Genomic DNA, 16,512 nt, shown 5'->3' with positions numbered 1-16,512 from the left:
CAATTTTCACTAAATCCCTTTCATTCATTTTCAGTGTCTTGCTCACTATAAGGTCAATAATCAATAATCAAAGGTCAATAATCGAAGAATACTGGACATTTACAAGACCATATGTACACTACCTGCAAACAAACTGTTTCTCTCTATAATAGAGCCCTAAAATAGCCCAGGTTGACAAAAGTAACACAAAAGCTGCTTCTAAGAGAAGTTCTGTACATAGGAAATTCTCTTTTTTAGTTTCTGTCCTGAGGGAGAAGAAAGTTTTTGTCTCCAAAGGTTCAATTATGATGTTTTGAAGCTCCAATACAAAAAGAAGGTCTCGGTGATAAAAGAGGGGAATACGTTTATTACATGAATAGATATCCATTTCTTCATACAAAGTGGGTGGCAGAAAGCTAGAAAGCTGAAACTCTTCTCAACAACATTAACCTGTCCATGGAAGCATCATATGGTTAGGGCACAGCTGTTCCATAAGTATAAGGGCTGGAGCTTTATCAATTAAAGATAATTGAGAATGAAGTTGATGACACAAATGAATCATGGTACAGGAAACATATGCTAATTCAATTTTAAAAAGGTAGTATGTGCTAAAAGAAATACTGTCAAGTCTATCCACGGGATCCTTTAAAATGATGGTATTATCCAATAATCTTGCATTGTGGCATATCCTTTTGGTGGTCACCCTATTTATTTTTAATTTCTTTTGTTTTGTCAAGCTGTGTAACAAGAGGTCACATCAGATTTTGTATATAAACCTTTTTAGCCCCTTCAATATATCCCCACATATATAATCCACTTTAAGTAATAAATTACTCCTAATTCGAGAACAGAGCTGTAATCATCATGTCAAATGAACCTAAATAATATATTTTTATAAAACAGAAAGATTTATTCAAGACTATCAGCCCATATTCATTACGGATTGTAAGAACCAAAGTCCAGAGGCCACCTGGAATACCAGTTAATGGTGAGATATAGTTTCAGGATGCAGGTTTTCTATCAAAGTTTGAAGAGACCGATTGGTTAAAAAAAGATAGATTGCACGGTCTGACGTTTTAACGTGTATTAAATAACAGCTGGAAAAGGAACCTCAATTTTTGGAGATGGGATTTTGAGCACCTTAAGTGCTATTTTTTGGTTGTGGATGGGACTTGGTGTTCCTAAAATTTGTAATAAGTTTTTACTTAAAATGGATTTTATACAATCAGTTGCCACTTTATTATGTATACCATTCTATTACTAGCTAGAACCCCCCTTTAACCCCAGAGAAGCCTAAATTCTTTCTGGCATGGAAACATTCCTTAGTGATTCTGGTCCATGGTACATGTAACATTGCACAGTTGCTGCAGATTTATCAGCTGCGCATTCATGCTGCGAATCTCTCATTCCATTACATCCCAAAGGTAGGTGTGTACTGTGACTGCACCATCTCATATTAATCACAAATGTCATAAAAAAAGTTTATCAACATATGTTTTCATATAAAAAAATGTGTTTATATGTTTAAGTAAAAATAAACACCTCTATAGCAGATATGATCTTTTTCTCGTGTACAAATGAAAATAGCAAAATTTCTAAAGCATGCCCACAAATTCAGATATAACATAGACATAAGTAATGAAGAAAGCTGTTTCAGAGGAATATCTGCAATTACCCAATAAGAAGTGGCTAGCTAGTGCTGGCTACTGTCATCATCAGTGTGTATTTACACCATTATACGGCAACTGACAGGTGTATCTATGTCTCCATGCAGGTCTGCCTCATTTATGATTTTGTGAACACTCCTCTGCTGTGCTTGGCCTATGTTAGACCACCCCTTACCTCCCCTGCTCCACCTCTCCAGCCGTACGGAGGCACAAGTGGCAGATCCGGACAAATGGGAATACGTATGTAAGCATGCACTGCCCGGAAAGTGTATTTCACATTAAATAAGAGATGCCATAGAATGTATGCCCAGTACAAGCCGCAGATATGACTATGATTATAAAGGATATTTGATAAAAAATGTGATCTTACGATTCTCCACTAGGTATTAAAAACATAATTGTATATAATTCACACATAAATATAGCTTTAAATGGGTTATTGTTGTTATCTCTGTATTGATACTCATTTGCATAAAAGTGTATATATTTTCAGCTGTTTATATTAATATAAAATACTTACTGCTTTGGATTGTAATTTGGTAAAATCATATCTCAGTGTATCAGCAGTTTCTGTTTCATTTCTTGATACCTCAACGTCAAATCTATATAAAGTGGCATATGCTTCCTATGAAAGAATGTATTAAAATTAACCAGCTGTGTAGCTTTTATTCTTTTTTAAAGAAAATCATGATTAATAAAATATTCTATTGTAATAAAAATTTTCTTACTTCTATTAGTCCCACAGTCATGTCGATGCGTATTTCATTTTCCCTAATACTAGTCAAAGCCTCCATTAAAAATCGCACATCATCTAGGTCAATAATAGGACTGGATAATATTTTTAAAGAATTTGTTATAAATATTGAAATATCCATCATTTTTGCACAGTATTTCTTATTTAACTTTCTGCATAATAATTTTTTCCAAGATTTCGCCTCAGTAGCTAAAGCAAATTTCAGAGGAGCTAAAATGAGAGAAGAAAAAGATAAAATGATTTTCAGTGGAAGTAAAACAGTTGGTGGGTTACATTGATCTTGTCCACAGCCAGCTCAAAACAGATATCATACAGAACATCACCAAGAGCTCAGAAATATTCCTCAACTGTACAAACCATGATAGACCACAGGGGCTGGCTGGTCTGGGGGGCATCTGTCTCCTGGGCCGGTCCCATAGCGGGTTACCTTGGGCTGGGTCACTGGACTACATGCATGTTTTTTTAAAATGTCTCCGATAGGCTGCTGAGCCGAGTCTTTCTCACCAGGCTGAAATTTGCCAGCCAGACCCTGATAGAACATCTCCAGACAATGAAAAAACCTTTTTTTTCAAATACACAATCACAATTGTAACGTATGATGCTGTACATGTGTTACCATGTCACAGCGCTTTACCATAGTATAATGTCCATCAATGTGAAATACAGTTTGTTTGAATTACCACAGTACCGTCTGCTTGGGGAACTCTGACTACATATCGCAAGTCATTGATAAGATTACATTTCTTGCTTTTGCGTGAAGTCTTTGATTTGTTGACTGCACTAAGAGATGTGCTGGAAAATGTATAAAAGTGTTTATAGTACAGTACATGCACTCATAACACAAAGCAATTATTCATTCATGAATAGGGAGAAAGGCCAAAAACCGCAATAAAAAATATGTTTCTTGATAAAGTTTTGTATCATTTAAGTGACAATAAAAACTTTTGGTGATATATTTGTTATATTACAGAATATACATATATTGTACATTATTACGAGGCTAAATTGGAAAATTAGATAATAAGTAAAAAATAAGTCTCTTTCTTCATTCTTCATTGCTCATGCCTACATTATACAATTTTGTGGGTGTATTTTAGCACCACCAGCTACACAGAAGTTGGGCTGGTCACAGAGTGGGGATTCCCCATCGTACAGCACTGTGATCCAGCACCAGCTCGTTACAAATGGGACACTTAAAGCATAGTACATAACATGCAAGTGCCATAATATTAGGATGAGGCAGGAGTGTACAAGTAATGTACAAGTGTAATTTAGTGTTTAGGTACATGAGGAAGAGGATTCAGAGAGGTATGTAAAACAATTTTTTTTAAATCTAATACATCAAACATATGTGTATTGCTTGTGTCTTAAAATTGTCATAATAGATATATTTAAAAAAAATAATTATAATTGGTCATGATTTAACAATGTAATAAGTAATTATACATTAGGGTGTAAAATCTTACATAAATAGAGGTATTAATAGTTTTGAAAAACAAAACACATCTACCCATGTAATATACAAATTGCTGTCATTATGGGTTACAATAATGACTAATAGACTAATTCTCTTTAAAAATAAAAAAAATAAGGGGCCATGGCCTGGACAAGCATGGAGTAGAAATCATAATTGCACGCTCTCCAGGTTCAACATCCTCAATCCACACTCTATTGCGAGACCCTTGCATATATTTTACCTCTCCTAGATTCCTGTGAAGTATTTTCCTGATGGCTGCTCCATGACTACTGCCCCACACTCTGGTACGCTATGCTGGTGTGAGGTGGCTGCTGCCTAAGGGTTCCACTATTTTCTGCCTCCCTGGAAAAACACGTCGCTGCCTCTCCATGTCGATCAAAGTGTTGGCTTGTGCATATCCCGTGTGCCTCAGAGGTGGGGTCAGCGGTTATCGTACTCACCTGTTACTGCCGGTGTGGCTGGTTCCCGATTGCTGCTCTGGCTCCATTCCTTGTTGGGTGCAGCTCGTCCAAAGGAGCTTACTGGCACTGTAACTTTCACTTGGACTTCAGGTAAGGTACTCTTCTGCTATAAGCAGTGTGTACGGCCATTTTCTGGCTTTACTCAGCCCTCTGAACTGCAGTATTGGTGGTCCCTGACTTCCCGCCTTTAAAGACAGCGGTGACCAGCTTGTCCTGTGGGTGCATTCGTGCTACGTGCAATTGTCACTCCTAATTGACCTGCCGTCCTATGATATGGATAAGATCCCCCACAGATGGATCTCAGGCTCGTTATGCATACAGGTACCTACACAGTAGGAATATTTTGAGATCTTCCCGTTCCTCTATACCTGCAGGTAGCTCTGGAGATGCACTTCCATCTGCGTCCTCACAACCCGCTACTGCTCCTATTGGCACCTCTGAAAAACAGGTGACAGAGAAAATTGGGAGGGTGCAGGTCAACCTCTCCCTGCTCAGAAATGATAACAAAAGATCGGAGAATGAGTAGGTGAAGTGGAGACTCAAATTTCCATCATAGAGAACGAGAGACATCCCATGTGAAATTGCTAATTTGGAATCTCAGATGTCAGCATTTAAGCAACAGCTCTCTAATATTGAAGGGAGACTCTGCCGCAATAATGTTCATTTTGTGGGATTACCTGAAAAAGCAGAGGAAACCGCACCTGTAGATTTCTTGGGGAAGTGGTTAATTCAAACCTTCAGGAAGGACTTTTTCACAGCTCAGTTCGTAGTGGAGCCGGCTCTTCACATCCCTTTTCAGGTGTCTCTGCCTGGGGCACCCCAACCACATACCTTTATAGCAAAAATCTTACATTATAAGGATCAAGATACAACTCTATGTATGGCTAAATTGAAGGGTCCCTTGGAATATAATAACCAACGAGTAGCTGTGTTTCCAGACATTTCTCTGGAGGTGCAGAAAAGCAGAGCTCAGTTTATACAAATCAAACGACATCTTCATGATCTACAGGTCCCTATGCCATGGTCTTCACTGGCAGGCTCTGAGTGGTGGCTGAGGGCTGTACATTCTTCTTTCATACTCCTCATGATGTATCTGTATGGACTGATCGAATGGCTCCTGGCAAGGTCTGATTGACATCATCTCTTGAGTATCTGTTTATTATTTTCTATACTATGTGTTTTGGCAAATGCAGAAATTCTGTTCATGGTTTATCCTGTGAGTTTATGTTTATTTAGATGTGATGTTAGGTACATTCAGATCCATCTGTACTATCGTTTATATTTTAGTTCATCTTTCTTTCTGTTATCTGCTGATGGATCTGGGCTGTTCATTTGCAGTGTTGATCTCACTGATAGCTGTGTCCTGCCTTGTTGAGTTTTCCTAGTTGAGTGTAGTTCGGAATTAGAGGTATACTTTAATTCTGGGTGGAGCATACTGTACAGGGTGGGGGTGTGGGTTTAGAATTAGACTAGTTTTCTGTAATTTAGCTTTTGTAATATCACAAATATACAGTCCGATATTGTATGATCCCAATGTTAAGCAAATACACTTGTCCTCTTCTGCACTGGTTATAAAATGTTATTAATGATATTGTCACAACTATATTGCGTACCTGCTATTGTTGGCGCAACTCAGAGGAAGGTGCGGAATCTAACGTGCCCCTGGTATTCACCAGGAACCCCCGCAAGGAAGTATGGACTCCGCTGCAGGGACACGCAGGTCGCGGTCCTTCCACGAGTCAACAGCGAGATACAAAGAGGTGTCAGACAAGCTGGGTCGATAACGTTCAGGAGCGCAGTACAAAGGGAGAATCCAAGTAGGGGTGGTCAAACGGTTTGGGTCAAAAGGTCACAGGCAGAACAAGGATAGTCAGGAACAATGCAGAAAACTGGCAACACACACTATACCGCTGGAGGCAGGAAGACCTGATACTCTGGCACAGGTGTCATGACAGGAAGTTCCTTATAAAGCCCAGGGGACCAATAGAATTGTAATGGGCGGCAGCGCTGTGCTTAGCTGCCGCCGCGCTATCCAATGCGCAGACGGCCTCGCCGGGTGGCTGGGACTTTCGCGTCTGGTTGCCTGGTAACCAGATGCACGGGGTAGTGACGTAGGCGACCGTCCCGAGGAGACAGCGGGAGAGCGCCTGACAGATATCTTCTGACGATTTTTAAAAAACACCTGAATATACTTTTGTGGAATGCTAGGGTGTTGAATAACAGGAGTTAAGCACTCTTTGGTTTTGACTCAAGTTAAGAAAAATGACCCTGACTTAGTCTGTCTCCTGAAAACACATTTAGAGGATACTAGAACTGTTTTGTGGAAATAACCCTGGGTTGGCTGGGCGTACCATGCTAGTCATACTGACAATTCACCAGTGGCAAATGCAGGATTTGCAGAGCAGGGTTTCCACGCCATGCTACCAGTGGATGGAACCAGCATGCAAGGGGGCGTGGCTATAATTTTAGACAGTGCTTGGCTGCTCTCCAACTCTTTCTATCCCCATCATATACATGGGCAATGCTACGTGCACTACTGTTAGGTGTACGCAGCTCTCCCTTTTCGAGCAGAGCTGTGTGAAGCGGGACATACCTCCCAACTGTCCCTACAGTCAGGACAAAGTCCTGTTGGCAGACTGTCCCCTTTTTAAATAAAAGATTTTTTTTTAAAAAAAAAAAAAATCAATTGGGACAAGTCTAATGTCTTTCTGTTGTGCCCAGAGTGTCCTGTGTCGCCTTTATGAAATCTGCCGCTAAAATGGATTCACCAATTTAAATACCTGGGTATTTGGGTCACTAATGCTCCCTCAGACTATATAAAACTTAATCTGGAACCCCAGGTAGATTTCCTTAGGTCTAAGGTCCATACATGGCAGAAGTAGCCACTCTTTGTGTCTGGCAGAATTAGTTTAATGAAGAAGGTGATAGAACCAAAATTTCTGTTTGTACTTCAACAGTCTTTTCATTACAACCTCAGTATTCCATAGTATCGACTAGTACTTAACTTCACTGGTTTTGGGGGGGGGGAGTAGAGCTAAGATTAAAATTAGTTTGTTGTACAGGCCCAGATCCTCTGGTGGCCTAGTGCTCCCTAACTTGAAACTTTATTATTATGCCTGTCAGTTGGCCCACCTCAAGATCTGGATCTCTGATCCTGACTACAATGACTTGCACTGGGAATTAACACGACAATTCAGTAGTAACCATACCCCGCTACAAGCCTTGCTGTCAGGATAGATCACTATTGGTGTTTCTCCTCTACTGGTACAAGTGGTAAAAATAAAGTCAGTAACTAATAGATTGGTATGATATGATAGTATAGAACCTTACACTACCCCATTATGGGATATGACTAGGTTTTGGGAATTGGGTTCCAGTGAGGGTCCCTCACTGTGGTCCTGGCATGGGGTAGAGGCTATTGGTCAAATATATGAGGCTGCACTGTTTATATCTTTTGAGCAACTATCTGAGGATTGTCAAGTTTCTCATATTCCTTGCACATTTTTTTTTCCTATCTGCAGCTCCATCATGCTATGGCGACACATTTGATAGGGATACACCAACTATGGTGGAGGCTCCTATCCTGTCCAAAGTGTGCAAGTGAGACTGGTACCTTTTGCCATTTCCTTTGGTAATTCCCCAAAATCTACGCTTATTGGCTTAAAGGCAAAAAAATGGGTATTACCATTCTCATGGGGTCATCGGCCATTGTCTGTTTGGACTGCACCTGAAGGGTATGGTAAATAAAGTATTGCAAATTTATATCTTGAATTTATGATGGCTAAAGTTAGCATAACCAGGATCTGGATGACCTCTACAAGCCCTACAATCTGTAATTGGATCTTGCTGGTTAACTCTATGATAGGTCACAAAAGGTTTCATTATACCAGTAGTAAGGCCCTGACAAAATTTGAAACTATCTGAGGCAAGTGGTTTGATTCTCCTTATGCAATGGCCTCTAGGAGGAGGTTGAGTGTAGATGACTGAGCACGCGGGTGCCCATACTAATTGTACTTGATTATATTCCTAGTCAAGGTACAGGTAATTATACTTTTATGTATCTGTTTCTGTATTGACAATATCCCAATCCCTGGCTTACTGTTTCACACTTTGCACTTTGTATAACCCACATGAACGTGGACTGTTTTGCAATGTCTCTGTTTTGTTAAGTTACTACCTTGGTTTGGTTCTGTTTTGAAATACCAATCATCATCATCATTTATTTATATAGCGCCAGAAAATTCCATAACGCTTTAACGCTTTAAGATTAAGTACAAATACAGTAAGAAAACAATACAGGATAAAACAGACAAAGAGGTAAGAAGGTCCTGCTCGCAAGCTTACAATCTATAGGTTAATGGAAGTTGGATACATGAGGTTAAATCTACATACTGTATATTGCCAGATAAATATATCTATATATATATATATATATATATATATATATATATATATATATATATATATATATATATATCTAGCCAGATTGCAAAGGATAAAAAATGATTCATATGCTATGAGATCAGAAATGCTGGTCTGGGGTCAGAGGGTTGTTGTCTTGTATGAATTGTGTAAAGGGTGGTAATAGGGTAATCTAGGGAGGTTAAGAGGGTAGTTGAGGAATATTATAAGCTTGCTTGAAGAGGTGGGTTTTCAGAGAACGCTTGAAGGTTTGTAGCCCGGGGAAAGTCTTATTGTGTGAGGGAGGGAAATCCACCGATTGGGTGCAGCTTAAACTGGAATGGGAGGATGTGGTGAGAGTGGATGAGAGACGCAGATCTTGTGCAGAATAGAGGTGTCGAGTTGAGACATAGATATGTGTCGGTGCAATTTTGTTGATGGCCTTGTATGTTAGTGGAAGAATTTTATATTGGATTCTGTAAAAAAAAAAAGGCAACCAATGTAGAGACTGACAGAGTCGCACAGCAGAGGAAGAACGATTTGCAAGGAAAATCAGTCTGGCCTCTGTGTGCAAAATAAATTGTAGGTGTGAGAGTTTGTTTAGAGGAAAAGCAGTAAGGAGGGAATTGCATTAGTCAATGCGGGAATGATGAGTGCATGAATTAAAGGTTTAGCAGTGTAAGATATGTGCGTATTCTGGAAATGTTTTTTAGATTTATGTAACATGATTTAGATATAATATATATAACAAGGGTTAGTTGTGAGTCAAGGATCACACCTAGGCAGCGAGCCTGCAGGGTTGGATTTATTGTCATGTTGTCAACAGAAAAATAAATGTCAGGTAGGTAACTTCTGTTGGTGTGTGGGAATACTATTAATTCTGATTTTGAGAGATTGAGTTTCAGTTGGTGAGAGGACATCCAAGATGAAATAGCAGAAAGACAGTCCAACAAAAATAGTTGATTAAAAAATGTTAAAAAAAAATAATGTAATGAACATAAAAGTGTTATCATTTGATGTGGTATTATAAAGTATTTAGAATATATTGAAAAACTAATGCAAAATGTTCAGGCACAAAACATAGACAAATTGTTTTAAACAAAAAAGGGTTTTAATTTCAGAAGACACATTTAAAAAAAAAAAAATCTATGTCAAGGGTTATCAGAGAGCTGTGCTTGCACAGTTGCAAAAAATAAGGCTATAGCATGTTAAAAATGTAATTAAAACGTAACGCTTTGCGAAACCTCAGCAAAACATAGTCACAGTGTTTTACAATAAAGGCTTTGTGAAAGGCCAGGTGTCAATTTAACACTCGATACATCTGTAGTTCACATATATAGTCATGCCTAAAATAAACAATTCAGTCAGTAACACAATAAACATGTATATTAAAATTATAATTAACTGAAGGGTAATAGTCAATATTAAAATACCATTGTAGTTTTAAACTATGTACTCCTGCCCATTGAAGTAACTGACTGCATTTGATTCAGATATGATAGTAAAAACTGTAAAATACTTTGCACAATAAAGTATGTCAGTGCTTCATTTAGCTTGTTACATGTATGTACAGTTACAAAACATACCTGAACAAATAAGTACAGACTGAAAGTTTAACAATACATTAAAATAATTTTATCTTAGAGCTGGAACATAACTTGCCTATGTTAATTTCAATGCATCCTAGACGCAATGTTGGTTCTAATCCTTCGATCTCTTGTTCATATTTGTCATAATGTAAAATTTCTCTTTTGATTTCGCTAAGAGAGGGGTCCTTTGACATAAATTGCTGCACAATGTAAACAGACAATGCAAGGTTAAAGATGTACAGAGTGTAAAAGAGAGAATACTGTAACTGTTACTTATTAAAGTACTGTCTTCCTTCTCAGTGAATGCTGTCATTTTCTGTGAAAAATCACATTCCTCAAGTCTGTTACTGTGTACAATTACCTTGTTTTCAGTAATTACTATTTTAAAACTGTTTTACAGTCTATTAGTGCTATCATTCATATCAGTCCCTGCCTCATTGGAGCTTACAATATAAATTCTCTACCGCACACACACTTGGGCCTATTTTTGTCAGAAACCAATAAACCTATCTATGATTTTGGACTGTGAGCTGAAACCTCAGCAAACCCCTGCAAACACAGGGAAAACATACATACTTCACACAGATAGGGCTGTGGGCGGAATCAAACTCATGAACCCAGCACCGTGAGACAGTAATGCAACAACATACAGGTAGTCATTGGCACCTTGGACAATATTTTTGCTGCACCTTCTTGACTCAGTTTTGCAGTGAATAACTATCTGAAATGGCCTACATTTCTGTGCTCCCAAACATTGTAAATTACACTGAATATTTAAAGGCAATATAGAATAAATGATGCAATTTGAGGGTTCTTTAAACAGCAATTTACAATGGATTCTATTTAAAGAATCATATAGGATTTACCGTTACTTTAGATTCTTTATCTTCTTTCCAAAGAACATCATATTTCTGAAAGCTTTGGAGGGCAACACTGGCTGCTTCTCTGAGTGAACTCACAAAGGACGAGAGTAATAAGACAAGCTTTGAAACATCCCTGTTTTCAGCAACACTTGTATAAAAAGTCTGAAGCTTTATCAGTGGATAGGCCTCTTCTATCATTTCTATAAAAGTACACAAAGATTAAATATAGCATGTATATAAAGTGCACGGTTTCAAAGTTACACATGGCTTAAAACTGCATTACCACCAACATAAAAGATCTTTACAAAGGTGCCCCTCCCTGTATACTCTGTAGTAAAGAACTGGCAAAACAACTTATTTCACCAACTTTAAATGGCTGCAGTGGTGGTTTGTCAATGGAAGCATCAATCTGCCGCTCACATTGGCTTTCGTTCGGGGCTGTATATCGCAGCCAATTGAACCCCTTCAGCCATGAATCTAGACCTAGTGTCAGGTGGGAGTTGGAATCTCACATCTAGAAATCTAGGTACAAGGGTAATTGACAATTGGAAAATAACATAATGTAGCACAAAACTTATATACCCTGTAAACAAAAATTGTACAATATATAGATGTTTAGGTGGCTTGGGGATTTTATTGTTAAACTAAGTCATTTTTCCCATTATTCTCTTATATGAGCTATGACACAGGGCAGACTGAGGCATGGCACCCTCCGATGTCTCTACCTTGTTGCTAGTGAATTTTGTATGACCCTCTAAATAGCACTTGATTTGTTTTTTCGTTTTCACAAAATAAACCTAAAAAGGTAGTGAAATCTAAATAATTAGTGGGAAGCAGACACAAAAGTAAGGAAAAACTTCGGGGTGAGATTGCACGCAGTAAAACCTTGTAGTTCACTTGAAAACGATTGTCCATTAAAATGGTGCTTAATTTCTCACCATCAGCCAGTTGAACAAATTGTGTTACCTTGGGCTGCAATGAGGGCAACACCCCAGACTAATTATCCATATTACTGTTTCTAAATAGACATTACATTAGTTTAGGAAAGATTGAAAAATGCTGATTGAAAAATGAGTTATTTCAATATGGTCTGATAGAGTATGTAAAGATTGATTAATGGTAGAATAGGGGTTATATTTGCAAAGCAGACACAAGGTGAACTGTAATCATTAAAGTACCCACAATCTCTTTTAGGTAATTTGTCATACCAAATGTTATTAATTTTGCCACTGATAAAATTGTAGGGCAAATTAAATTAATGTAGAAGTAGAGTAAATACAACTACTACATACTTCCTTCTTCTCTGTGTTTTTCAGGTAGTAAACTTGAAGAGGTAGAAGGGTCATCTAGACCAGCAACAATCTGATGCATTTTTTGCTGTCCCCACTGGGCGACACCTCGGTTTACTTCCAGTGTTACCTGTGTCATACAATTAATAGCCTGCTGTATGCTATCCAAATTTGGAATCATTACCTGCAGGAGAAAAATATATTTTATCAGGCAAACTATCTAAGTCTAGGAGAATCCTCCACAGGAAATAAATCATTAGCATTATATGTGAACATTGGTGCAATGTATTTATATATAACTCAGTGTGATTCACATGAGCCCCACACAGCACAGAAATATCTCTCCACCCTGTTATTCACATCAGTTGAGAATTCACACTTGTTATATTATCATCATCATCATTTATTTATATAGTGCCAACATATTACAATCTATGGGACAATGGGAGTTTGATACATGAGGTTAAGTCTACATTTTGCATTTCGGTCCAGTCAAACTGCAAAAGTAAAAAGTAATTTGTAGGCTAAATGATCCCATCACACAGCAATGTTGGTCAGGGGCGTGGCTTGTCAGGTAGCTGTCTTGTGTGAAATTGTGTAATGGGTGGTAATAGGGTAATCTAGTGAGGTTAAGAGGGTGGTTGAGGAATATTATAAGCTTGTCTGAAGAGATTGGTTTTCAGAGAACGCTTGAAAGTTTGTAGACCAGAGCAAAGTCTTATTGTGCAAGAGAGTGAATTCCATAGAGTGGGTGCAGCCTGATAAAAGTTCTCTAACCGGGAATGGGAGGATGTAATGAGGGTGGATGAGAGACGCAGATCTTGTGCAGAACAGAGTTGCCGAGTTGGGAGATATTTTGAGACAAGAGAGGAGATGTATGTCGGTGCGGCTTTGTTGATGGCCTTGTAGGTTAGTAAAAGTATTTTATATTGGATTCTGTAGAAAACAGGCAACCAGTGTAGAGACTGACAGAGTGATTCAGCAGAGGAATAGCGATTTGCAAGGGAAATCAATCTAGCCGCTACATGCAAAATAGATTGTTTGAGTTTGTTTTGGGGAAGACCAGTAAGGAAAGAATTGCATTAGTCAATGCGGGAGATGATAAGTGCATGAATTAAGGTCTTTGAAGTGTCTTGTGTAAGATATGTGCATATTCTGGAAATGTTTTTTAGATGTACATAACATGATTTAAATATAGAGTTGATGTGGGAAATAAAGGATAGTTCTGAGTCAAAGATCACACCTAGGCAGCGAGCTTGAGAGGTGGGGTTTAAGGTCATGTTATCAACAGAGATGGAAATGTCAGGTATGCTCTTGTTGGTGGGAGGGAATATTATTAACTCTGTTTTATAAAGATTAAGTTTGAGTTGGCGAGAGGAAATCCAAGATGATATGGCAGAAAAACAGTCAGTTACATGGGACTACACAGATGTCGAGAGATCAGGAGAGGATAGATTAATTTGGGTATCATCCGCATAGAGATGATACTGAAATCCAAAGGAACTTATTAGATTTCCAAGAGAAGCGGTATAGATAGAGAACAGCAGAGGACCTAGCACTGAGCCTTGTGGTACTCCAACTGATAAAGGAAGCAGAGCAGAGGTGGATCCAGAGAAATTAACACTGAAAGAGCAATTAGAAAGGTAGGATGAGAACCAGGATAGGACAGTCTCTGGAAGACCTAGGGATTGTAGCGTTTGTATGAGAATGCATCATAGAGATCCAGGAGAATTAGGAGAGAGTAATGGTGTTTAGTTTTAGCAGTGATCAGATCATTGAAAACCTTAGTCAACACAGTCTCTGTGGAGTGTTGAGAACGAAAGCCAGACTGAAGAGGATTCAATAGGTTGTTTGCGGAAAGGAAGCGTGTGAGGTGAGTGTAAGAAAGTCTCTCTAGAAGCTTGGATGGGCACGGGAGCTGAGAGATGGGACGGTAGTTTGAGAGAGAGTTTGGGTCAGACTTTTGTTTTTTCAGAATAGGAGTAATCACTGCGTGCTTGTATGGTGATGGAAAGATGCCAGTAGAGAGCGAGAGATTACAGATTTTAGTTAGAGGTGGAATGACCACAGGAGACAGGGATCTACCAATTTGTGAGGGAATAGGATCAAGAGGACAGGAGGTAGATAAGGAAGAGAGTAGATACTTCTTCTTCATTTGTGGGGTCAAATGAAGAGAGAGTGTCAGAGGGTGGTAGGAAGGAATTGAGCTGATTGCTTGTTGAGGAAGTGGATACCATTTCTAGTCTGATCTTATCAATCTTTTCCTTGAAGTAGGAAGCAAGATCCTGGGCACTGATAGTAGACGGAGGGTTTGGGGTGGGAGGATTGAGAAGAGATTTAAATGTGTTAAAAAGGCATTTGGGGTTAGAAGCCTGAGCATAGATGAGATACTGGAAGTATGTTTGTTTTGTAGTGTCCAGAGCATTTCGCTAGGAGCGGTAGATAGAAGTATATGTGAAGAAGTCATTAGCGGTACAAGATTTATGCCAGTGACGTTCTGCTTTACGGGAAAGGTTTTAAAGATTATGCATTGCTGTAGTGTGCCACGGCTGACATTGAAGTTCATGTGTAGTATGAAGAGTCGCTGGAACCACTTGATCAAGGGCAGTTGCTAAGGTTTGGTGAAAATGAGGTACTGCCATCTCAGGGGAGGAGAATGCAGAGATAGGGGAGAGAAGGTGTTGGAGAGAGGTGGAAAATTGCTGAAGATTAATAGAGTTAAGATTTCTTCGGATATGAGGAGGCTTGGTAGAGTTAGACAGTAGAGAGGATAGAACAGTGGGGGTGAGTTTGTAGCTGATAAGCTAATGATCCGAGAGGGGGAAGGGTGTGTTAAGGAAATTAGAGACTGAGCATAGTGTAGAGATAAGAAGATCAAGGCAATGGCCATCCTGAAGAGTAGATGATTCAATCCACTTTCAATGTGTTTAAATACCTTGCCTTTTACCTCAGCGAATGAGAATAATAGAATCCTCTGAACCACTGATAGAATGTAGAACATGTAAGTTTTGTGGCCTATGCCTAAGCTATCTGCTGTCAGGGTCTGGCTGGGCCTCCTAGGGGTAGACTCGTAATGGATGCTTTGGGTCGGCATCTGGGTAGTGCTTGATACGGTCACAGGTCACTTATATCAGGCAAAAAGTTTTGCAAAATAACATATAGGTCAGCTTACATAATCTTTTCCCTGAGTTCAGCAATGTCTTAAATTTAGGGCAGTTTCAACAAAATAAGGCATCGATGTTGTGTACACCTTGGTGTTTGCTTTTACTATTGTGCTAATTACACATGATTATTATTATTATTATTCATTTTTATTTATAGGGTGCAACAAAATGTCCACAGCGCCGTATAGGGTACAAACAATAGGATTGTACACGGTAGACCGATACGGTACAATAAACAAGTAATACTACAATTCAGGTATCTCAAAGCACAGTTAAAAAGAAAGGCTGAAAGGGTGAGGGAGAGCGAGGAATATTCAGCACGAGCTGGAAACCTGTGCACAAGAGTGTAGGTGTAGCTAACAGGTTAAGAGCCACTGAAAAGGTGCAGAGAAAAGCAAGAGTGGAGTCAATCGGCAGAAAGCTCAAGAAGAAGGTGGGCAGAGTAGCCGAAGAGCAGAGTTATAAGTTGTGGAAACAGGAGGAGAGAGGGCCCTGCTCATGAGCTTGCAATCTAAAGAAAAGGGCAGACATACCAAAGAGACAAGGGGTGAAATAGAGACAGGGTCGTATGGAGCGAGAAAGAGAAAGGGATAAGAAGGAATGAGAGGGAGAGGTAACCGAAACATGATGCTGAAAACTTAAATGAAAAATTATTACCATTGCAACGGAAATGTTTGGTAATTAGAACCAGTTAAGCTGTGGTATAGGTGTGTTTATCAAACAGATTAATATCTTCTTTTCTTTACAGTTATTACACAATTACCAAAAAACATTTTGATTTAACAAAGCTATACTACTTTGAGAATAGGTGTCTATTAAAGAGTAGTTCTTTCTACCTTAGACTCTGCAGAGAGTTTTATTGCTATGT

At 38.9% G+C, this 16,512-nt stretch overlaps 1 protein-coding gene across 1 annotated transcript in view; it reads right to left on the bottom strand.

The window, feature by feature from the left end:
* DNAH8 (dynein axonemal heavy chain 8) overlaps nt 1-16,512 on the bottom strand; it is a 354,390-nt gene that overhangs the window by 220,223 nt on the left and 117,655 nt on the right. The window contains exons 26-30 of the mRNA XM_075204457.1: nt 12,484-12,664; nt 11,195-11,391; nt 10,402-10,528; nt 2,375-2,610; nt 2,167-2,271 (exon numbers count right to left, since the gene is read on the bottom strand). Coding sequence (XP_075060558.1) covers nt 2,167-2,271; nt 2,375-2,610; nt 10,402-10,528; nt 11,195-11,391; nt 12,484-12,664 — 846 coding nt within the window. The remainder of the gene's footprint in view (nt 1-2,166; nt 2,272-2,374; nt 2,611-10,401; nt 10,529-11,194; nt 11,392-12,483; nt 12,665-16,512) is intronic.

The sequence above is a fragment of the Mixophyes fleayi genome, chromosome 3, assembly GCF_038048845.1.
Source record: "Mixophyes fleayi isolate aMixFle1 chromosome 3, aMixFle1.hap1, whole genome shotgun sequence".
In the NCBI taxonomy this organism is placed as follows: Eukaryota; Metazoa; Chordata; class Amphibia; order Anura; family Limnodynastidae; genus Mixophyes; species Mixophyes fleayi.
Note: the sequence above shows the minus strand (reverse complement) of the source record. Positions and strands in the feature narration are given on the sequence as shown.